This window comes from Lichenostomus cassidix, chromosome 4, assembly GCF_008360975.1.
Source record: "Lichenostomus cassidix isolate B80296 chromosome 4, HeHo_3.0, whole genome shotgun sequence".
Classification (NCBI taxonomy): domain Eukaryota; kingdom Metazoa; phylum Chordata; class Aves; order Passeriformes; family Meliphagidae; genus Lichenostomus; species Lichenostomus cassidix.
Genome location: NC_139484.1, coordinates 42,241,737 through 42,266,874, shown reverse-complemented (window position 1 = coordinate 42,266,874; position 25,138 = coordinate 42,241,737). Strand labels below are relative to the sequence as shown.

The 25,138-nt window shown below is 37.1% G+C and overlaps 1 protein-coding gene across 1 annotated transcript in view; it reads left to right on the top strand.

The window, feature by feature from the left end:
* The window catches only part of ZDHHC2 (zDHHC palmitoyltransferase 2), a 35,305-nt gene extending 14,234 nt beyond the window's left edge, over positions 1–21,071 (top strand). The window contains exons 4-13 of the mRNA XM_085058868.1: positions 1,670–1,790; positions 2,728–2,797; positions 4,397–4,429; positions 9,132–9,252; positions 10,088–10,220; positions 12,455–12,581; positions 12,750–12,842; positions 13,936–14,045; positions 14,492–14,569; positions 17,420–21,071. Of these exons, the coding sequence (XP_084914994.1) occupies positions 1,670–1,790; positions 2,728–2,797; positions 4,397–4,429; positions 9,132–9,252; positions 10,088–10,220; positions 12,455–12,581; positions 12,750–12,842; positions 13,936–14,045; positions 14,492–14,532 (849 nt within the window). The 3' untranslated portion in view covers positions 14,533–14,569; positions 17,420–21,071. The remainder of the gene's footprint in view (positions 1–1,669; positions 1,791–2,727; positions 2,798–4,396; positions 4,430–9,131; positions 9,253–10,087; positions 10,221–12,454; positions 12,582–12,749; positions 12,843–13,935; positions 14,046–14,491; positions 14,570–17,419) is intronic.
* The last annotated feature ends 4,067 nt before the right edge of the window (positions 21,072–25,138 follow it).

The following is a 25,138-nucleotide window of genomic DNA, read 5'->3' as shown; positions in this document are numbered from 1 at the left end:
TAGAAAGCAATGGGTGGTGTTCCTGTGTTCTTTGAATCTACACAGTGTTGCTGGCAGTAAGTGACATCTTTGTTATTCCATGTCTTATTCTACTAGGGCGGTATTTAAAAAATTTAATTAGGGTATTTTGTAATGTTAAATTACTTCTTGGCTTCCATTTTCTAGGATGAAGTCTGTAAATAGAAAAAGATGTATTTTCAAGTGAACTGAACTAGCAAATACTCATTTGAAGACTGAAGAACAGTTAAAGCTTTTGCATTTTGTTTTCATGAATACTGCAGCTGGTGCAAACCACACAGCTTTCTTTTTAAGCTTATTTCAAACTTTTACATGTAAAGTAGGTTTTGAGGGACTTTACTGTAGCGTGTGCCATTCTGTACTTGTGTGGACCAGCTTTATACAAGCACAGCATGAAGATGGGAATGAAAATGGTTACCCAGGCAGAAAGGTATTAGATGTAAGACTGCTCTGAGGAGCAATAAAAAAAAAGATGGAACAGTAGCCTGAACTAAGTAAGAAAATTGAGAAATCATATGTATCCCAGTATAAATTTACTCTGATGTTGGCAAGAGTGTGTTCTTGCAGGGGACAGAAAAAATAGTGACCTGAGAAACTCAGGCTAAACAGTGAATCTCCAGCTTCAGCTGGAAGACTGTGAGTTTTGTCACGAAGGGTGGAATGGTGCCTTCTCTAGGAGAATAGGCTCATACGTGTATGTTTCTGTCTGCTTTCTTAGTTTTACATGCATCACTTTCTTTTAGGAAGAAAATCAATATTATTCTAATGACTAGCCTTCCTATAAACATAAATGTTGTGCAGAGGGTTTCTGTTTCTAGCACAGGTTAGAGATAGCTCTTCCTGCCAAATGTGGGCTTCTTTTCAAAGGGGATTTTGTATCCTCTTTCTCTGATGGAGACACCAAAAACTTCTGCCTCTTTCCAGAAGCTTCAGTGACAAAAGTGGCTATGTTGCTGTGTTGCAGAGGACTTCAGAGTTTAAGAAATTTGTACTACTTCATGTATACTAAGCATTGCTTTCAGTAATTTTTACCTTTTCAGCACTTGCTAGAGCCATGTTTGTTACTGTTTTTGGGCAGTGACAGAAGCTGGCATTTTATTCAGGAAGATGTTCAGGATATGGTTATTTCGCCAAGCAGGACACCCAGCCCTTCCTTCTCTCAGCCAGTCTCTAAAGTAAAAACACATCCTGAGTCAAGAGAACAGCAGTGACAAAGAATGAAAGAGAAAATGCCAGACACCAGAAGAGAAATAAAGCTGTCTTTTCTGCTATTGCTAGTAGTGTATTTTCTTTCAGTTAAACACTGACATCCCTAGGTTACATTCACTAGTTAATTCTTGGCATTACAGAAGTAAATGAACTGATCTTTCAGGGGAATGATAAGCTCTTGATCCTTCTCTTGAGGAATGTTGCTTAATACTTCTGGAAGTATTCAGCATTGCATCAATACCAAATCAGAAGTATTTTTAATTTTGTCTTCAGTTGCCATCAAGTAAATTAGTTGTTGTGGGAACACTGGGTTATTTGCTCTGACACCTTGTACATGTTACTAATCCATCTTTATATAATATTTGCTTCTCTTTACACACCTACAGTTACGTATGTAGCCTGGAATTTGCTAATATTTCTTTGATTTTAAAAATTATTCCAGTTTCATCTATCATATTCAGACAAGGAGTCCCTAGAGAGAGAGCCTAGAGGTGAATCCCAGCAAGAAGTCTTAAGACGGGCAGCCAAGGATCTTCCTATCTACACACGGACAATGTCTGGAGGTAAATCGTGTTCAGGAGACTAACAAAAGCAGGTGTCTTGATGTACTACCTAAACTAATTAAAAAAGAGTTTTCAAGGGTTTGGATTGAAGGGAAGAAGTGTTTTTTATACTTCATAAAGTAACAGTTACCCAAGAACTTAACTTTAATTTAGCTTTGTGCCCCTACATTTATTCAGTGTATAAAGATTGTTGGGAAGTAAATTGCAGCATAAAATTTAGGATTTTAAAGTGGATTGACTGTGCCTTGCTAGTTGTTTTCAAATTAATATTAAAAAATAGCTTGTAATACTAAAAAGCTGCAAAAGAGTTTGTAGCAGTCCTTAACTGCATGTATTTCTTTTATCATAGGTTAACAAAATAATAATAAACAGAATCACTATGTGCATGTCATGTACAGCTAGGTAGATCACAAGAAACTGTTACTATTTTACTCGTTGGTTGTTCAGTTGCAAGAACAAAAGCTTTTCCAAACTAAGAGTTAATCTAACCCTACTCATATTGTCAGTTTGTGAATGCTGGCTAGCTAAGCAAATCCAAGAGATAATCACACATAGTAAATTAAAGCTGCTAGAATAATAGCTTAAAATAGCTATATTGTTGAACAGTCTTTAAAGTTTTTCCAGTCTAGTGAGGGTTTTGTGGGTTTTGTTGGTTGATTGGCTGTTTTGCAGAGCTGAAGGGTTTGGAGAAAAAAAACCCTGATTAGTATGATTAGCAGAGATTGCAAAAACTGAGCTTTTTGGGTTCACTCTGATAGATTCAGCATTGCAAGCAGGTAAAGAATGCTTTGGTATTTGCAACTGCTTCTGATAATGCTGAAATGCTTTCCTGGGGGTTCTGCTGGGCTGAGCCAGTAGTATTTACTTCTGCACAGACTTCAGGAATCAAAATGTGTAACTGTACATTGAAATCTAATCTTGGAACTTTTCTCTTTAGCAATCAGATACTGTGACAGATGCCATCTTGTAAAACCAGATCGTTGCCATCACTGTTCAGTATGCGACAAGTAAGAATATTTTTTAAATAAGTGGTCTTCTGAATTAATCAATTTTTCTTCCTTAGCACAGAAGCTTTTGTGTTTTATGAGTAGATTTTTCAGGTTTAATATTTTGGCAGATACACTTTTTTCCCCCTTAGAGGTTTTTTGTGGTTTTTTTAGATTTAGTTTTAATTTACTTATTTCTAAGGAAGTCTGTAACTTAGTTTAATTCATCTGATGACTTCCTTGATACCAGTATGCATTACACGGCCTTATACATTTTTTACATAATGGTTAAAAATTATACATATTAATAAAGAATTTTCCTTAAGAATGTAACCAAAAATAGCCAATAAACAAAAATTTGCTTCTTTTGTTAGAATCTGAATAAACATCACTACCCATCTCAATCTATTCATGATGTCACTTACATCTTACCTGAGGTAATAAACTTAATATCCTATTTTTTACTGGATAACTTGCAGGTTACTTTTGTTTAAAGAAAGAAACAGCCAAGCATTCTCCCATTTCTAACTGAAGCTATAAAATCAAGTTCTTTGTCTGGCACAAAAGTAAGCTCATATCCATATTCTCCAGAAGTTGATTGCTTTCTAATTTAATCTTTCTTTTGGCTGCTCTCTCTGACCTTTCTGCAGTCAGCTTGGATGTCTGTGTATTTCTTTACTCTAGCCCCCAGTGCTTTTAAGTTTCTAACTTTGAGACAAGACACTTCTTCAGAGGGTGATTTATTCTTAGCTTTAAGGCTGTTCCAAGTACTCTTCAGCAGATCAAACGTTCCAACACGATTGTGAGGTGGAGAAGACATTCTATTCTGTCTGGCAAAGCAGCAGAGGCACAGAAAGAGAAGCAGAATTGAGGCAGAAAGAGCATCTTGGTTGTGTTGTCTGGAACGGCAGTTGCAACATGAGATAGGAATATAGTCGTGTGTGTTTCTAGTGAGGAAAAAGGGTGACTTGATATCCTACAAAATGTGAGTGAAATTTGCAGAACGCAATTACTTAATACATTTTGTAGAATACCTTTATTTTGTCCTTACCTTATCAAAATTTACTTGTTTCAATCATAGCTGGTTTTCTTGTGAACATTTTCTTAATGGAGGGTGATTAATTGCAAAAGTGTTTGGGATTTTTCCTAAGGTAAGCTCTTAAAAACCTTGTCTATATGCATAAAAAAGATGCATATATTTATATAAAAACAGACCATGTTCTTGGAAGTATATTTAGTTGTATGACTAATACATAATAATGGAATTATCCCAGTTTCTAAGGCTCTGCCAGAAAATAAACAGTGATTGAAAAACCTGTTCAGAATGAGGACCAAATGCTAAAGTTTACCAAATCCTATGAGATTGCATTTTCTGAAATCACGAAGTTCTTGACATACCACGTATTTAGAGTTTGGGTTATCTGCAGTTCCCTTGTAGTTCCTTGTATTGTGTGAATTTAAATAGATGTATTTATTAAATAGATTACATAACCTATAGTAAATATGGGTAGTTCCTAATCTGTATGTAAATAATTTAAATCTGACATGTAACTGTGCTTCTGACTATTTTTTTTCTTTTGCCTTTTGCAATGCCTGGAATTCTCTCGGGGCTTTTTATAGGTGCATTTTGAAAATGGATCATCACTGCCCTTGGTGAGTGTACTATTGGTTTTCTTTTCTTACATTCTGATTCGGTAAAATACACTTTTGTGGGGCCTGCCATGAAGATGATGCTTCAGTATTCCTGGAGTTAGATGTGTATGTGAGGTTACTGGTCTTGCAGAGTTGTTGCAGTTATTTACTGTATGTCCTCTTTTCTTAGCTGTGAGATAGGGAAAGAAGTTCAAATATAATTTTTCTTGGACCTTTGAGTTAGGTAACTCTTTATGTTTTTACAAATATGGATGAAGTAGACTTCTGGTCAGTGAGACCTTCTTTTAAGAATGGCATCTTTTCTTCACAGAGTTTGAGTCCCAGGACAGCTGGAGTGGGGTTGCTGGAAACAGCAAGTTAGCATTTTTAGTTTTATGGGTTCTTTGTTTTCTTTCATTCTTTCTCCCCTCTCCCTCTCAGCCTCCCTCCTCTTGCTGCTGTGTCAGCCCTCACAGTGGTTTTGTTCTCCTGTCTTTTCTTAGCAGCCCTTAGAACCAATGGATCAACAGGATGTGTAATTAATTTTATGTCAGTTTGGCAGGTGAAGCTCACAGAAATAATTAAAGGTAATTGCTTAGTAAGGTCCAAGTTTAGAGGATTGAGTAGTACATGGCAGTTCTTCATCAAATGAAATTATCAGAAAAGAAGAATTTCCTGTGTTGGAGAAATGGAATGGCAAATGGTTCTAAGCAGTTGTTTTGACACTTTCTTATATTAAATTCTAGGACAGAGGAGGCTCTGTCCTGGGGAAGGAAGGGGTGCTGGGATCCCCCTGTTTTCTTGGTCCTGACTACAGTATCTGCCATAATACAATTTGATTTTAAGAATCTCATCTTATTTTGTGTCTACATGGGAGATACAATTGAAAGAAATAGTTACCAGTGTAGGGTAGAGTTACTTCCTATGTGTTTTTTTGCTGTAGGGATAATCAGCTGTAGGGATAATGTGGAAATTGATCATGTTTAGTGTTAGTCGTGTGCTTCTTAAAAAGAAACAAAACACAAACAACAACAACAAACAAACCCACAACAAAACAGGTAAAACCATTGAATGTGGAACAAATTCCTTATAATAAAAAATGCTGTTTCCTTTTTTTCAGCTTTCTTGCTGTGTCAAAAGCTCTAAGAAAAACAGCTGCCAGGCTATTCCTGACAAAATATCAATGAAAAGTCTCAAGATGACTATTAATATTCAGTATTATAAACACTTCTTATAAGTTTTATGGTCTCTTTAGGATTTTTCGAGTTTTTCTGTCTTAAGATGTTTTCCTGAAAATGTCCTTCATGTAAGCTTCAATTTCAGCATAAAAATCCATTTATCAAATAACAAATCATAAACAGCACTTAGGTTTTGTGTAAAGGGACAAAGAAGTGTTATTTCACTAGAGCAGAAACTCCTAGAAAAATGTACTCTATCTTCCTCAGTAGCATTTGCTTACTCTACATTTGCACTCTTCTTAATCTAACAATATAAAAATACCCATTTTGAGAGAGTTTTTATATTGCTCATTGTTTTTAATCTAACAAGCAATGGGTGCAAAAAACAAAAATACAACTGGAGGAGGTAATTGAAAGATGTGCAATGCTTCTTGATGGAGAATTGTTCCTTTTGTACTCCAAGTAACAGCAATATACTAGAAAAAGAGATATTGAGCACTGTTTCCTACTTTGAGCAGATGTTCACAGTTCCTTGCTCACTCTAAAAAAAAAGAATTAAGTGGAAGAGATGAAAGAGTTCTGAAATACTTCGCAGGTGCTGATCAAGCTTTATAGTTTCCTGTAAAGACCCATGTTCAAAGGTTCTTAGGGAAATATATGGCTATCTTGCCAACAAAAGTAAGGGTGCAATTCAGTATAATGGATGGGTTTTAGCCTCTCTAAACATCATTAGGTTCTGCTTCGCTTTTCATGTTGGGATTTTTTTGTGGGAGCAAGTTGGGTGGGAAGGAAGGGGAAAGAACTCAGGTGATGCTTAGGGAGAGCAGGGAAACAGCAGCAAGAGTTATCTCAAATTCATTATTCTGCTAGGAGAAAGATTTCTGGAGAGAGGATGGGTAAAATAACCTAGGGAAAGTAAGATGAAGCACTTGGAAGGCAGAGGTAATGAGAGGTTGTCATGTCCTAGCCTCAAGTCAACTGTCTTCTGTTCCCTGGGAGGCTTTATTTTGGCTGTCACTCCTTCACTAATGGAAGTGCTGTGATAAACGGAAATATTTAATGCTAACTGCCCACTAACTACTCCAGAAGGTTTAAGTGATGCATTAGTGATTTCTGGTGCTGCTGCTACTCACAGATGGAGCTGCAGGTGGGAATCCAGTGGCTTGAGGCATCACCAAAAATATTGTTTGTATGTAACACTCTTAGTACTGACAAAGTGCATTTAGCAACACCTTAGGGATATCTTGAAACATCTCACCTTTATCTTTTGAGTAATCCAAATTGTTAGCATCTCCTGGATTCTGTGATGCTTTTTGTTAACTGACATGCATCACCTTCAGTGCCTTGTAAATTATTTCTTTGGCTTTTGGCATTTTCAGTAAACTAACTCTTCAGAGAGGAATGACATATATTCTTTTTGTACTTGAAAATTAAGCATTTAAAATGTTAGCTGTAATCCACATTGGAGTGCTCTGACTGTATCAGTCCCTCATTGCAATAACATACCATTATTTAGCTGGTTGTTGGTATATTTATCAGTTTTACTCTTTCTCAGAAATTTTAGACTTCAAATCTAACTACTGTTCTTGGGGTTTAAGATTTGATACTACATGCTCAAACAGTACAATTACAAAACCTCGGTGTTTACTTTCTGTTCAATCTTCTGATGAACTAGTCTTTTCCAGGAAGACCTTTGTAATCTGGGGCCTTGTTAAAATTGAAAGGAGCATAATAATTTATGCACATTTATTTTGATGTGTACTGCATGCCATAGTGCAAAAAAAGGGCTAGAAATAAAGCTATCTTTGATTCAAGAAATTTCATGCTTGGGGAATAAAATTTCACTTGGGGTTTCTTTTTTCACATCGAACAGTGTCTTAAGTGAAAATAGTCCTAAAATAAATATAATGAAAGAAATGTAAGGTTATCATAGAAAACTTGAACCTGAATTGCTTGCAGTTTATCATGGAATTGCTTATTTTGACATATTTAATGGCAAAACCCCACTTCAGGCAGAGAATTTTATGCTTGCTTTCTAGTAAGAATAATGATGAGCCTACATATATATCTTCGTTTGCTTTAACATGAACAATCTGTTGTGAATCTTTGACTGTAGCTCATATGAATGCTTAGCTGTTCCTGCATGTTTAAATGACAGTGCTAAATTCAATGTTTAGCCAAGGTGTTACATTTTGTCTAAACACAACTTAGAACAAACTGGCCCAACTCTGTACCCACCCTGAGAACAGGTAACAGTAAGGTACAGTGAAAATTTATTTGCTATTTTAAGGTTTTACCTTAAAATTAGCATGTCTCCTGCCATTAGCATCACCATCTCCTTAAAGAAGAGAATATTTGCTGTAACTTGTTCTGCACTTCTAGAAGCTAAAGTTAAATCTCACCACACATTCTTTTTTTTTCTTTTTTTCTTTTCAATTATTTGTCAATATACAAGTATCTTTATGGATGTAGTCTTCTCTTAATTAGCTGATCTATCTGACAGCAGTATCAGTTAAGTTTTCTTAAATTCATATGAAGAGTTCTGTCAAAGTTAGTGAAAAGATAACTTTGATTAGCTTTTCAATACAAGCAAATAAAAGAGGAAGCAGTTTACCAATAAACTGCCCATGGGAAGCACTCCAATATTTTTCATTTTGTGTGTGTAATATCATTATGTGTTTAACAGAGCTCTAAAATTCATAATATCTAATATGTTGTCTCTAGTGGGAAGCTGCTATGATACTAAATGCACCCTCATCATCGTAGTGTGTACTAGTTGCTCATTATCATGTATAAAATCTTTACAAATGGGAGACAGGTGATCTTAAAGCCCATAAGTGAAAATGATAAAATGAGATTTATTTTAACACTTAGATATGTTTCTAATGTCTTTTATTTCCTGTCATGTGTTGTCACTGATATGGAATGTTTTCTATTCAAGAGTAGCATTTCTCTCATTATTTTATGTCAATATAAACATTTTTAGGAATTTCCTATGAATGCTCTTATCTTTAAGAATACTACTACGAAGTTTTAATATGATCAATGAAGGAGGATGTGGATTAAATAAGACTGGTTTTATTCTTTCAAAATTCAGTCAAGTTTCAACTCTTGGCTTGTTACTGTCCCAGCTGACATGCAGTATGCCTGATGGAATAACATGGATACTTAGCTGCAAACTAAAAATGTAGCTAAGTGCTATCACATTTGCATCAGATGTGCTGAGAACAAATTTCATACCATGATAGAAAATTTAATTTCAGTAAGCTGCTGAAAGCGATATTACCTGGTAATGTTCTTTGGGCTTTTTTGTGGTGGTGGTGATGGTGTTTCGGTTTGGGTTAGAATTACTACATAATTTGAGATTTGAAGCTAAATCCATTCCCATAGCTTGAGGCAGCAGAGATAGGAAGCAGAACTTGGCTTACATGCTGGTATAAATGTTTTTACAGTAAATAAGTTTAATTTAAATTGGATGAAAGCAAAGAAAACTCTCATGACATTTCATTTTTACTTGGGTTTTTTTGTTTGTTTGTTTTTATCAGGGTGAACAACTGTGTGGGATTCTCCAATTACAAATTTTTTCTTCTCTTCTTGGCTTATTCGCTACTGTATTGTCTTTTCATCGCTGCAACAGATTTGCAGTATTTTATCAAGTTTTGGACAGTAAGTACCCTGATCTACGTGCTGTCTTTAAGTGTGTGAAGTTACTGCTGTGCAAGAAGTCTAACATTCTGAGGAGGCCTACAAAAAAGCTGGAGATAAACATTTTTACAAGGACATGGGGAAATGGCTTTAAGCTGAAAGAGGGCATATATTGATTAGGTATTAGGAAGAAATTATTTGCTGTGAGGGTGGTGAGGCACTGGAACAGGTTGCCCAGAGAAGTTACTGATTCCTGGAAGTGTTCCAGGCCAGGCTGGATGGAGCTTTGAGCAGCCTGGTCTAGAGAAAGGTATCTCTGCCCATGGCAGGGCATTGGGAACTAGATGATCTTTAAGGTCCCTTCCAAGCCAAGGTATTCTGTGATTCCAAGACATTACATTGTAATCTAGTATCTCCTAATAACATGTGCAAAAGTGAAAAAGATCCAATAATCATAACCTTCTTTTTTTTTCTCTTTATCATAGTTTATGAAATTTCATTTATGGCTTCATTATTTTGAAAAGGCTAATTAAATGAAACAATTTTTGTAAAGACGAATTATTCGTCTCTAAGACACTTTAAAATTCAAAACTAAATTTCAGGTTCTTGCTGTATTATTTCTTCTGTATTTATAGTTTCCCAAGAAAAGGCCTTTATCTTTGCTTTATACCCTGTCACCAACCTAATTGCATGGCTGTGTGTACATAGAAGGTGTATAATTCATTTATTTATATTCTTGTTGTGTGGTGTATTTGTGTGTGTGCTGACTTTGATTCGGCTGAATAGAGGATTATTAATAATCAAATTAAACAGCTATTTCCCCAATTCTAATGGCGTGTATTTTTTTAATTTTTAGAATGGCCTTCCTGATACTCAAGCCAAGTTCCACATCATGTTTTTATTCTTTGCTGCAGCTATGTTTTCTGTCAGTTTGTCTTCTCTCTTTGGGTATCACTGTTGGCTTGTCAGCAAGAATAAATCTACATTAGGTAAGCAGATTTAATGCTTCTGTGTTTGACAGCAAAGTATAAATAATAAATGTTTCTTATATGCATGGGAGTAATGCAAGAAGTGGGCAATTCTACACAGGTTCCTTGGATCTTGGTTAGAAGACTCCTGAGTTCTGCTGCTCCCTGGAAATTCTGACTCTCCCTCTTGCCCCAAAGGGCCAAGTTATTAATGAATTTATGTTCTTCCTCTCACTGCTTTCCACACACAGTTTGTTAGCAGAAGCTGAATAAACTAAAAAAATGAAAATAAAATGAAGATAAATTTCTAATAAGCATTAGATGCACTACTTCATGCTTGCATATGTAATTCTTGTTTGGCATTCCCAGCCCCCCAGGGCAGAGTCCTCCCATATGGTCAGGGCAGTGTCTCCAGCTCTTCGTTCCCACCCTTGCCCCCTGCAGAACCAAAGTTCTGTCAGAGCTGACTTGCTACAGAAGAACAGGCAGTGCTTCTCTATTTAGTAGTAAAAGGACAGTGGAGATCCCAAAGGCAGTTTCACAGCTGTGAGAACTGTCTCCCACAGATGCATAGAAAGGCCTCTGTGTTATGAATTAATTTTAAAAACCTGAAAGAAGGTGTCCTGTGCCTCTACTACGTGGCAGTGTAAATAATTGCATCGAATAGCAGCACTAGACCATGATTTCCCTCCACTTGAATGCACATTTGTCTGATTACAAATGTTAATAAATAAAAGAAAGTGCAGAAGATCTAAGTGCCTGTTCTCTACTATGTGCTGGACTGCAATAATGACAATTCGCAATATAGTCATTAAAATTTCTAAATCTTTAAATGCTTTCCTGTTGATGTAAGCTGAATTAAAGTAGGCCAATGAATTGACCTGTTTTTTCCTGTTCTCTTTGGATTTGCTCATGATGATTAATGATGATTTTGGTGATAAATGGAAAACTTTGAGAACAGATATCTGTATCAATGGAAGAAAGCTTGTTTACTTCAAGATTTCCTCTAGCAGTTTTGAGTTTCTTCAGTATTCTAACAAATCACTCACTGACATTGACTATTTTTTTACTGCTATTAATTTCTATATAGGTATAAGTGGAGAAAAGCTTTATTAAAGGTGCTTATTTGAAATGGAAATAAATTAGTGTTCTGTTTATAAACTCATCTTATAATTTTAGTACAAAAAAATTTGTTCAGAGGTAACCATATTACATTACACTTCTAATTCAACATTCCATGTTTTTAAAACAAATGGAAACCCATACTGGTAATAGAACATGTTTCCTGCATACTTAAGTTACTCAGAAAGATTTGGGTGTCTCTTCCCATTTTACTTTGGGAAATTGCTCAATATGTGAAGCCTTAAAAATGCAATAATTTGGTCATGAAGCTGTGATAGCTTCAAGTGTAACTGTGCTTAAATCATCCTGAGAGCTCTTTTCCTTCCCTAGCGTGGGCATCTAAACGAGTGCCCCTATTTTCCCTTCCTCCTTCTTCAAAATCCGTTGTAAGTGATGCACCCTGCATGGGGAAGGTCATTTCCAGCAGTTCATAGCTAAGGTTTGACTGCAGAAGGACAGTCTCAGCATGGTTCTGACATGGTTTGTGGGAGCTGTACTGTCAGGACACCAGGACATAGCTTGCCTGCTATGTATAGCCAATTAAGGGAATTAAATGGCTATCAGTCACTTGGTGGAATGTGAATGAATTTTCTGCTTCAGGCACTTTTCAACACTTGAAGCTATATTTAGCTCTCCAGAAATTTAGGTTGGGTGTCCAGGGGGAATAATGTGGGGGAATAATGTGAGCAAAGACGTTTCTTTATGCAGTGGTAAAAACACACAGTATTTTCAAACCCCAGGGTGTGAAGAGATAGTTTTACTACTAAAGTAGGTTAATATGTTCTTCTTTTCCTTTACTCTTTCTGTAGTAAACACTTTGTTTTTCTTTTTGAACACTCTCTGTGGTGTAGTCACCTGCTGAAATCTTCATATAAACATATCATGCCTTCTTAAAAAAGTGAGTTCCTTACTCTTCCTTGCCTTGATGATGGAGGAGAGTGAAGGAGACTTCCCCCCAGATGCACAGCGCCTGTGTAGCACTGATTTTGGCTTCCATGAGTGCACATTCTTTCTCTGTCATTTACCTCCTTTCCTCATGGGTGATGGTACCAGCACAGCAATTGCCTCAGTACTGGTGTGAGACTTAAGCATGCTAACTTGCGAAGAGGTCTAATTCATCTTTTTCTTTTAAGAGGTATTCAGAGCTCCCATATTTCGTCACAGAACAGATAAGAATGGCTTCAGCTTGGGCTTCAGCAAAAACCTAAGGCAGGTGTTTGGTGATGAGAAGAAATACTGGTTGCTGCCTGTGTTTTCAAGGTATGCTGTTCCTAATGCTTCATTTGTTTAAACTGTTGAATAATCAGGATCCAGAGAGCTGGGGGGATGGTTAGTTTTCTGAAATAAGATGTAGTAAATCTTTGATTTAAAAAGTTCTTCAAAGTTGATAGTTTTTTGTATGTATGACACTAATTCTGAATTTTTCAGTTTAGGGGATGGTTGCTCCTTTCCAACTTGCCTTGTTAATCAGGATCCTGAGCAAGCTTCCACACCTGGTGGACTTAATTCAACATCCAAAAAGTAATCTGCTTTTTGTTACTCATTTCAAATAGTTGATTTTTTTTCCTGTGCACATATTCAAAAACTATGTATGATATACTTAAACATGGTAAGCAAATGAAAAGTACCCTTTTAATAAATCCAAGTCAGATTTTAAACAGTTAAGCTGTAAATCAGCTAATCCTCTTATTTATATTTAAATTTATGGAAATGAGGTGGGGTGGTTTTTCTCCCTGATGTGCTTTGTCTCAGTTCAGTGGCATCCCAGGACCTGAATTTTCCACACCTGCCTCACATTCAGTATCAGCAGCATTCTATTCTGCATACAAATGAGATGGTTAGTCAGTCTTCTGTGATACAAATCCATTACCTTGCACAGCTTTTGGGGGACACCTGCTTTTTCTTGTCTGGTGAAAGCTGTTTCACATAAGGGAATCCCTAATGGCACTTGTGTCAAAGCACAGGAAGCTGAATATTAAGTGTTGTTTCTGCTGATAATAGAACACATTTTATTAATTCTTATCCTTAATGGACATGACATCTTTAAAGTGTGAAAAGTATTCAGATGCTCCTTTAAATAAATTTCCTGCTGCGTCTTTTTTGAAACATTTATGTAATGAAAAGTGTGGTAAGTTTAGTTGACTTGAATATGTGGCTAAGAAATTATAATAGAATCATATTGACAATCTTTTATTTATAACAGAAATATATGACATTTCAGCTAGCTGTTTACTGATACTTTATCTTTTCCCAGCTTTCCATAGCTTACATTAGGAAAGAGATTTTGGAGACGTTCTCTCCACTATTTATCATGTCAAGTTTGTTGTAGTGAAGAACAACATAGGGTAGAGTGCATTTGGGGTTGAAGAATATGCATTAATATACAATAGCTGTCAAATGAAAAATCCCTGTGCTAGGGAGTTGCTTTTTAGATTGTGCTTGCATTTGTGACAACTACGGTGTAATGTATGTAATGATAAAAATGTGGTGATTCATCAGACAAGAAGGAAGGTAACGTAAGGAAAATACTGCGTATGACAAACTGTTTGTAATGTGTGATAAGATGATGAAAAATTACTGCAGTTCACTAATGTTCTTTTTATTGGCACTACAGTGAGAACCATCTGTTTCCTGCAAAGCCCTTGCGTGATTCCCAGAGCCACCTACTTACAGATACACAGTCTTGGTCAGAAACTAGTGCAAAGGCTGAAAAGGGCAAAGTTGGTAAGGGGTTGACTTATGTTGCAATGATTTGTGTTGTATAAACTAGTTTTGGAGGATGTAGTGTAACAAACCGTGGTAACTTGGTTTGTATTCATGAAGAAAAATTCATGCAGCTTATTTTAAATGCATGCTTGTAGGAAGTTCCGTGTGTCAAGCTGCTGTGCTTTTCCCAGTTAAACCTGACCAAGGGATACTGAGAACACTTATACCAGTAGATGCTAATTATTTTTTTAAGCTAGGCGTGATAGCACTTTTGACAACTAATTGCTTATAAAAGAGGTAACACCTACTTGCAGCTAGTGAAAAGCTGTGTATTAGACACAGGACAGGGATAAACTTGGTAATAGTGTAATGACATTAAAATGATTGTTAATTCAAGGTTGCATTGTTTGCTGAAATAGACATGAGACCTTTTCCTGTGGAAATACCATTTTTTGTCTTTTAAGGTATGAGTAATCCTGCATTAACCATGGAAAATGAAACCTAATTTCCCTTAAAAGAAACATCTGAGTATGTAAGGAAAGGTATGTTAACATTCTCTGTACTTAATATTTAATTCAATGATTCCTTTTCACTTAAAGAATGCACAAAAGAAGATTACTAAAACACATTCTGTTTAATTTTCTTCTATTATCTTTTTACCATGGGTAATAGCACATGAATTCATAGTTTTAAACTAAACCTCTTATTTCTTGATGCGTCATATTTGCAAATTAGTTTCATCTTTATACTCATTGGTTTCTAGGTAATAGTCCAATATATTATTATTATTATTGTTATTATTATTATTCCCTATCCCTAGAAAGATACAGAAACTGTGAGTATTTAAACTGTTCAGCCAGCATTTGTAATGCTAATTTTGAAAATTAGGCTGGATCTTAACACTGAATGCAAAGATCATAGCTTGGTCTGCTAAAACAGGTAAAAGTCTATCAAATGATGAAGCAAAAAGGATTTAGTCTAATATATAAGCTATTAGTGTCTTGCTCTGAGTCAGGTACTGAGCTGCATCCTATTTAATGGTAAAATCATGCTGCCTACTGAAGACAAAAGGTGTCCATATGACTTCCTGAACATTTGATCACCTATTGTCAAAAACAGCTGAGATTTTCTTGATATCTTGATTTAATACCGTGCAACACAGGCTTCTCAGAAGGCAGGTTTGAGAAGCAGCTAGTAAATTCTGTTAGGTACATAACAGGACCTTAATCTTGCATTGTGGAGAATGAACACAATCATCATATTCACTCCAACACTTGAATATTACTAATTCCACCAAAGCTTATAGAATTACACTATTTCATATTTAAAACTGTATAAAAAATTTGACTCAAACCCCAAGAATTTCTGCATACCAAATAATTGGTATGGAGGAGTTGTTCCAGCAGGGTAATTTCTTCTCTGCTGTTGGAAGCACCTTTTCAGTCATCCTGAAAAAATGTCTCAAGTGGATGTCCTTCATTTGTGTGTGATATGACTCCTGGACATGCTGTCATGGCTGTGAGGTTGCTCATGGTCCCTCATGGAGGAAATGGAAGGCATGGAAAGTCATCAGGGAACTGCAGTGATTATCACTAGACCCATCAGGAATGGTACTGCACTATCAAGGCCTATTATAAAAATGGTAGGTGTGCAGATACCAACAGATGGGTCCATAGCTTGTACCAAAAAGTTCCCAAAAGTTCAGTTTGGTTCATAGGAGAAATTAAAAAAACCTCTTGCCCCTTACATTCTGGTTTTGTATTCAGTGATGAAGACACAGTTCCAGATATAGGTACCTCTGCAAACTTGATGATGGTGTGAAGTGTTAGAGGTGTTGGAAATGTGGGTGTCAGATGAACAGAGTTAAAGAGACGAGCGAAGGAAACTCAGCCGGTGTCTGCGATTTTGGCTGTTCTGTGTATGTTATTTTAATAGAATTTAAACCTCTCCTTTCTAACCCTTTGTTCAAAATGTAAAATGCTGCATTTCTGCCCTGTTTAATTCATCAATTCTTTCAACAAAATAACTTCTGGAAAAGACTAAATTAATTACCTTCAGTTAGTTTAATGTCCTATGTGTCATCACTAATCAAGAGTAAAACATTGGAGACAGACCATAAAGAAACAGGTTTTTGGATTGTTACAGAAATACCATTTATCAACTAGTTTTATCAGGTTGGAGTTCTGCTTTCTAAAGTCCTAACACTTTATTTACTTTAAGTAATAGCTTTTAATCTTTCTTTGAAGAGAGTGTACATTCTATTGTAACTTTGTAATTTGGATTATTCTGAGTATCAAACATGGTCTGTGACTGTTCCAAAGATGTTAAAAGTGAGTGGTTTTTCCCAGCTGTTTAGGTTGATGAACATCTCATGCTCTTTTTAAATTTTTTTTTCTTTTAGTCCAGTCTGAGAAAGATTTGTGTTTGCAGTCTGTTTACTTCACTCCCTAGGGTTTGGGGCCTTTGTGTGTTTGGTGTTTTTTTTGGTTTTCCCTTTTGTGAGCATCCATTTTCAAATGTGGCTTTTTAAAGAGTGACTACTTTCAGAGGAGTAGACTCACTCCAAAGAGTGAGTCTAAAACCACATAAAGGGGCTCCTGGGAGCTGGTTTTGCCTCATGCACATTTCAGAAGGGCCGTGAGAACTGGTAGTTCTTCGGCATGAACATAAGCACCAGTTTGGTTGTACCCTTAGCTCTGAGATATTTCTATGTGGCACTTAAAAGTTTTTGGAGAAGTAATGAAAAAAAAAATTACTCCCTCTCTATATATATGACATACAGTTGCAGGAATAAGAGCCTTTATATAAAAAAATTATTTTAGCTACATTGCATTTAACTTCATTACTTTATTGTCAATATTTGAGTTATATTCATTCCTATGGATTAAATAGAATATTTTTTAATAGAGCTGCTGAAATCACCACACAAAATCAAGTAATTTCATCTCAGGTATGAAAAATACAGCCTGCTGTCCCTGTCAGTGTGTTAGAATTTGAATTTCTGTCCCAATGAAGTATCTGTTCAATATCCTGTATCCTACAATCCTTCACAGTTCAGCAGAGGACTAATTACTGAAAGTGCCAGATGTGGTTTACACTAATGTAATAGAGAATTGGTTTTTAATGATGTTGGTACCTGGAAGAAGAGTAAAAATAGCTCACTTCATTTTATAAACTGGTGGCCTGCTTGCTGTGTAGTCAGTACTTATCACTGTCATCCTGAAGCAGATTAATAACATGACTGTGAACTGTCTTACTGGGTTCCTCTTCAGGGTGGGATTTTTATTCTGCTGTTGGTCACTTTCCCCTTCAAGTTGATGAGAACTTATTACATAATTTTAAAGTATTTGTTGATTCTAATAAGGTGTTTTGTGATTACTGTTCTGTTCCAGTTTAAGAACAAGCTGTTGTTGGAAGGAAGATGCATTCTTCCAAATATCAGCCCTGTTGGCCAGCTGTTCCTGTCTGCTCCTGTATGGATGTGCTCAGAAAACAAACTGACAGATGATTAGCTGTCTCCATGTCACTGCTTGAAACACAAAACTAAACATACTTCTTCTGAACCATATAAAGGATGTTTCAACTTAAAATTACCAGGTTTGAATGGTGAAGGATAAATGAGTACAAGGAAGTACTAGGAAAAAAGAGTCTGCGTTTACAATTGTAGAAATTCAATGGCTGGTTTTACTTTGACATTCAGCACAAGAAAAATGTGACCTCCTTACTATCATGTTTATGTTCTTGACTTGGTTTTGAAAATTTGCCTTTTAATTTGTTGTAAGCAGTTGACTTTAAAATCAAATTTTTGCACTACTGGCTTAATGAATCAGAAGAACAGCCAATGTTGATTAGGAATAGTTTAGTGGCTTGGTGGACTGTATTTTCTGTTAAGCCCTTGATAAGCAATTTTTGAAGATAAGAAGACCTAACTGAACTGTCTATTTTTGGAACATTTATTGGAAAACCTCATTGTAAAAGTTTTCCCTGTTTTTCTGTTTTCCCTTAGATCTGAACTACCAGTAGTTTGAAAAGTTGTTGAGAGGGAAAAAAATCCTTTGGTTAATTGAATACTACAGGGGGTCACTGCTCAGTGATGCAATAAAAAGCCTGTGTTCAGATGGGTGATACATAACTGAAACGGGCCAGCTGGGGATTTTGATGGAAGCTGCACAGGATAGTCCTATGAAACGGGCATTTTATTGTCCCATTTGTAGCTCTTAACCCCTTTGGGAAACAAATGTTGGCCCTGAACTTTGATCCAAAAGGCTTTTTACCAACTTGTGTTACTGAGGGCCACTGTCTTTCAAGCTTCTAATTTCTTATTAGTCAGTATTTGTCTCAGATTTTTTTTATTCACTTTTTCTTCAAGACACTGCCTTTCTTACTGCATAACTTAATGAATACCATATACAGTCAAGGAGACTTACTGTTATAACTTTTGATATTTGCATTTACAGGACAACAGACTTTTGACTGCAATACCAAAAGCCAAGCTGCTGCACATAGGAAATCCCATTCAATTAAGAGCTAGCAGTTTCCTTAGGATCAGAGTTTACTGACCAGATTAAAAGACACATTTTTGGCTTTCAAAGTCAAGGAAGTTTCAGCAACACAAATCCAATTGTCTTGTGCCTTTTGTATACACTACATTTATGGTATCAGTGTTTACATTTAAATGCAAATTTTTATTCAGAAAACAACTTTAGGAGGAACTTAGTTATGCTTTCTAGGGGGCTAGATAAAAAGACTAGTCCAAAAAAAAAGTGGAAACCTCTCAGACTGTGTTCTGTTCAGGTGAATCAGAAAAGTGCTTCTGTTGTCAAACCTGAGTTAAGTAGGTTGGTTCACAGTGTAAAGATGCCAGTATTTGTTTAGAAAACTGGCAGCAGGACTAAGTGATATAATTCTGAAAGCAAAAGATACCATCATTAACTGTTCTACTGGCAGGAAACTTCAAAATTTGTCTTTCTTGGGTTTGCAACTTAAGTGATAGCTGGTGTAGCAAAATGTGGCGCTTTTTTTTCTCTAGTGAGGGAAAATGTATTTATTTTACTATTTTTTTCAAAATCTCAAAATTTTACCAGCCTGAAAACATCTGTTTATTGCCAGAAGTGCCAGAGTGTGGATCCCTTGATGTAGAACACCTTTTTTAAACTAGCATGAAGGTAGCATACAGTTTACATGACACCTGCAGAGATCTAGGAACCAAAAGATTTTTTGCAGCTCTTTATTCAGTGTTGTTCTGTCAGCTTACCTCGTATTCGTGTTTGTTTAGAGGCGAACTTGTCAAGGGATAAGGGGGAGAGGGAAAATATATTTTTTAACACTTCAGGTTCTCTATCTGTAGAGTCTTGTTTTTTACGCAGTTAGTCACAGGGTGGTTTGTCATGGAGCATGCATTTAAAAATACTGAGTAGAAAGTTGAATTCAGCTTTGGTGTATCTTGCTCCATATTTTTATGTAAAGACAACAGATTTCTTCCCCAGCAAAACACATCATGGAAATGGATCTCTCTAATACAGATGTCAGCCTCTCTACGTCCAGGGCTCTGAGATCTTTCAGTGAGGCTGGGGATCAATGTAGAGAAAGGACAGGGATAAGGGATCAAGAAAAGCATGGCTTCTCCATGTCTCAGAAGTCACACTTGGAAAGCACAATAGCCCTAAATAATCTGCAGCTTTGTTGCAGCCAGAGGCTGTCCTTCCTCACAGAAAACTGGAGGCATGGGAAACAGACACTGATGAAGGGAAGAGAAAGGGAAAGAAAGGATGGGAGCTCAGAGGTAAACAGTGAGCAGGTCTGAACCAGAGGGCTGTAGCTACATCTGCTCTCTGAATGGGCATGAGCTGTGTCTCCATGAAAGGCACTGTCAGCAGGCTTTGAGGGTTCCTGGCAGTTCTCACTGTGTAGAGTATGGACAAAAGTGAGCTAATCGTGCTCCAAAGTATAATTGCTGATGATATTACTATATTCTTGGCTTTAAACTCTAATACTTTCTATAACAAAGTGAAAATGCTCTTTTTGACATACTGAGCATTGCCAGTGTTACAATGCATGCAGGAGAATTTGTGGAGAAGTCAGGGTAGCAAGGATGCAATGTTGTTTGCTTACACTGATTCTCCTGTCCTTTATATTCTTGCTAGGCACTTTACTACAGCCTTTTGTGTAACTTCTGTATTTTTTTTAAAGAGTGCTTTTTACCTACTGTACAGTTACTAATCTACTTTTTTGCTAAAAAGAAAATAATATCCCTGATATTCGTCTAGAGGTATGACTGCGTTTCAAGCTTTAGTGGGAACTGGACAAGTTCTGCAGACTCCTCAGATGGGCCTGAGTCCCAAATGATAATAGAGTTAAATTTATTTTGTATATATGTAAACAGTCATATGAAGCATAGCTCCCTACATGTGTAACAAATTTCTTTTAGTTGTAGGTTAGAACAAATCCAAAACATGTCTGCACCAGAAGTAGTCCACACATACTCTATGTCAGTTGATGTACTGGTGATGGAGTGCTCAAAGTCTTCACAGAGAACTATTTTTGTTAAGAAAATGGAACACAGTGTTGGTGAGCTCCTCCCACTGAGCAGTTAAGACACAGCTGCTGTTACGCACTTTAATTCTTTAACTGGAGAGAAAAAACACTGTCCAGTTTGAGACTGAAAGTTCTTTAGTAGACTATGATGGGGCAGGTAATGAAGGAAACCAAAATCCCACAGTGGCTAAGGTTGGAAGGGACCACCACTGGTGTTATCTGCTCCCTGCTCAAGCAGGATCATCGTAGAACACATTGCACAGTATTACATACAGGTGGTTCTGGAGTATCTCTTGTGAGGGACACTCGAGAAAGGAAACAAGTTTGTTCTAGTGCATGGAATGCTGTAGCTGGTTTTCATCATTATTTGGACTGAGAGTTCTTACCCTGATTCAGTAGACTGGTGTGTGGAGGGGTGGGGGGAAATATATTTCTACATAAATTTAGTGTATAACTTTGCCACTTGTTAATGTATTGCTCACATCAATAAATGCTTCATGTTCAGCAGGTCATGTACGTAGTAGTCATTGACACACTACCTACCCTCAGTTTTACTGATGCTGTACTTGAACAGCAGAACATCATCTCTTCTAGGGCTTCATTAACAACATGGCTGCTCTGAATGTCCCCCCTGAGACCTTCACCCTGAGTCTTGGACTTTACTAGGTGTATTTCCCTTCTCCAAGGTGCACCTCACAAAGCACTGCCACTGAGAGGTTGAGAAGGAACCAATTCCTTTATCATCTTTCATCAATTCCTTTATCATCTTTCATGATTGAAACACTCCATGCTTTTATGCTGGCAGAGCAGACAGAGTTGCACTGCTTTGAGTACTGTTGAAGCTCAAAAAGGTGGAATTTTGTTCCCCCAGTTGGTGGAGGAGGGGTATGCCTTAAACCTCCTATGTTTTTTAGATGCGAGAAGGTACAAGAATGATGGTAATGTTACTAACCAGGACTGTCACCCACAGCAGCTTTGCTTCATGAGGGCTCTCCACTCCCTGCTATGCCACCATGCCAGATTCTTCAGAGCTGCCTGACTTTCCCCTCTTTCCTAACAGTCTTCCCTAGGAAAGTGCTGGATCCACCTCCAGTGCAGAGAGGAGTGACTGTCTGCTCAGGGGCCTCTAAAACTGCAGGAACAGTTACGTAAAGATGAAAGCAGCTTTTACCTCTTCCAGTTCAGACGTAACCTGCAGTATATGGTCCAAGCTTATAATTTTTTAAAACCCTTCTATAAATATTGGTATTGAACCATACACAAACATTTCCTTCCAAAACAAGATTAAAAAACTGTGCTGCTATGCAGTGGGGGTGGGGGAGTCTCTGTTGCTACTTCACTTGAATCTGTCACCTCCTTATCAGTGACCTTGTAGTAGGATGGGAAAAGCAGCAGCCTTCTGGGATATAACTTTAAGCAAGTGACATCTGACATAACCTAAAGAAAGCCTTGCCCTTATCCCCTCAGCATTTTCAATTGTTCCATCTTCAAATTTGGCATGATCTTTCTCTCTTGACCCTTCCACAGAAGATTGAACAGTTTAAAAGTGTTTAATGTGAAATGCACAATCAGTACTTACGTTCTCTTTATTCTTCTCCCTCCCAAAGTTGATTCTAGATAGATAATTCCTTCATTTCTCCGAGTTGTCACTCATCACTGAAATTCAGTAACTCAGTCATCCTGAAATCCAGTATTTAAGGCATTGATTACATCCTTCATCCTAGATCACTGTAATCTCAAGCAGATGGTCCCAATAGTTGGAGTGCAGCAGGTGGAAGAGTGTGCCATGAGCCATCTACCCTTTCTCCCCCTCTGCATGCTCACAGTCTAACTGATTGGCATAACTGGAACAGACCCAACACTTCCTGACAGTCATCACTTTATGAAGTCACTTTTTTTCTGAAAATAGAATAATTCTCACTTCACTTAAGAAAGAGCTCCTGTTATAAAGGCAAAAATAGACAACACACACAAACTGTGTTAGAGCCTGAACAACAGGAACTTGTTTCCAGTTATTTTTTCCATCGCATCAAGCGATTTAACTGGCCAGTCATTCAAATAGATACAATAGTAAAAATCAGTAGCTTCATATAAAACACTATCATAGATACCACAGCTATTCCCCAGAGCACAGAGAGGGACAAGAATGAAGGAAAACGGGGAGCTTACCAAGCTCAGCTATTAAATTATGAAAAGTAAAGAAAAGGGTATTGCCAATGCAACCCCAGCTCTGCTTTGCTGCCCTACAAAAGATAAAGCACATTTTCTTTAATGCAGCTTAAAAAGTTCATCTGTTGCCGACTTCTGCCTTATACACAGAGAAGGGAAAAGGGTTGCCTTCCCCTTTCTCCAGCTCTCCCTCACATTATCCAACCCAGTTAATTGAGGCAAGTGTCTTCTGAGCACAGAAAAGAGCACAGTTGAGCAAGACAATTCTCCTACTTCAACAGAGGCAGAAAATAATATCTCATCTGTGCTGGCAGAAGAAAGACAACACCAGCCTCTGTAGAAATCAGATCTTCATAGATGGCATCAATGGGCATGTTTATTCCCAGCCCAAGACTGCTAAAACAATGCAGGAGAATCATTCTCAGTTCACTACCTGTGTGAGGGTAGTGCAAGAGGGAAATAAACACCGAATAACGACCCTCCTGCAAGAAGGAAGTAAGTACCAAAACAATCTCCCATGAACCACCAAGGCACACAAAACATCAGATATACCAGAAAAATAACTTCACGGTATGAAAAGTACACAGAGATAACGGATTTTAGTCAATGTAAAAATTGGGATTTATCCTTTTCGAGATTTTGTTCAAACTCAACAATTTGAAGTTGTGAGACAAATACCCACAATTCTACTGGAGGCTTTTGGCTTTCTTTGCCATCACTGACATGTTGTAAAATAAAAATCTTCGGAAGTCTGTTTAAAATTTTACTTCTTAATTATTTTACAGGTTAACTGCAATGAACCCTCACCCTAAATCCACTGAAACATGAATATTAAACTTCCAGGGAAGTTCTGAAAACTGCTTCAGTACAGAAGTGTTTTCTTTCAGTGCACGTTAGTTAAAGTGAGTTATTAGTTAATTCAAGGCTGAAAAACCAATTGGGAGTTTAAAATGGAACTTCTTTATGTCCAATTTCTTTGTACATTCCTAATCTGATCCTCCTCCACCAATGATGTCTTCCTTATTCCAGACTTTGCTAGGCATCTCAGGAGCCTGGGATTCCCAAAGACAAGTCTTGAGTAAAAACGAAAGCAAAGAAGGCATCGAGTAGGCCTTTTCCATGTCCTTTATAAGCCTCCTGTCCCTGTTTAGCAGTAGTGTTACATTGTCCCTCATGTCCCTGTACAAGCTTTTCTTGTCCCTCACCACAATAAACTTCAGCTAGACTTTGCTTTTCTTAAACCAACTCTTCATCCACACTTCAGACAATGTCACAGGTCCTGCCTCTACCTTTCTGTGTTTTCAGTTGAATCAGAAGCACCTTCTTCAGCAATGCAGGGTTCCTGCTACTTTTCTTGGATTTTCTGAATAAGGGAACAAACCAATCTTGAGCTTGGAGTAACCAGTCAGGTAAGGTAAATTTCTTGGATGTCAGAAGTTATAGCTCATCCACAAATTCATATTGGAAAAAGCCTTAAATACTCTATGTTCCAGACCTATTTTCCTCCACCTCAAGGATGCTTCTTGCCTAGTTTCAATGAGCAAAGGAACTAAATGCTTAAAATAAAAATTATATATATTAAAAAAAAACAGTGACAGAGAACATAAGGTTCCTGGAACACTCATCTGACTCTAGAAGCCAAAAATACAAGTGGATTAAAATAGAAAGATCAAATATAACAGCTTTTGATATTGCATTTTTTCTGGCAAACCTATTCAACAACAGCATATTTTAAATGGATTGGGAAAAGGAGAGGCCTAGAAAGAGAATTCTTGTCTCTGAACAAAAAGGTGCATGTCTAGACAGCTGGAACTGAGCCTGCACATTAATTTTTGCAAAAGCAATTAAAGCTGGCCTCTTTGGAAACTGATTCAGATTTCAGGCACTGAACTGCACAAGTAATGGTCCTACACATAAGAAGAAATTACTTTTTTCATAATCTCTGCAATTCACAATTTAAATCACTCCTTAATGGAAACTAAATCTAATTTTGCCAAGGAAATGAATGATGCACAGATGTCTCCCCAGCTGCAATCAACTCTCAACAGACAGATCACAGTGACCAGACCAAGAGTTCTCTTACAGAATGAAGCATTATCTGTTTTACGCTGATTGGTGGCTTTTGAAAAAAGCTTTTATTACAGGAAGAAAACTTGGAATTCTTTGAAGTCAAATACTGGTCTAGTGGAAGGTGTCCCTCTCCATGGCAGGGGGGTTGGAAGTAGAGTATTTTTAAGGTTCCTTCCAACCCAAACCATTCTACGGCATGAAGCAAAGAAAAGCACAGCACAGCATATGGGATGCTCAGCAGTCACTTCAAAAGCACATCCCCATCGGCACTAGAACTTCTACTGTAGGCACACATTCAGAAGGCTCTAAAAACTTCCTTTGATCCTCGATTAAAAAGT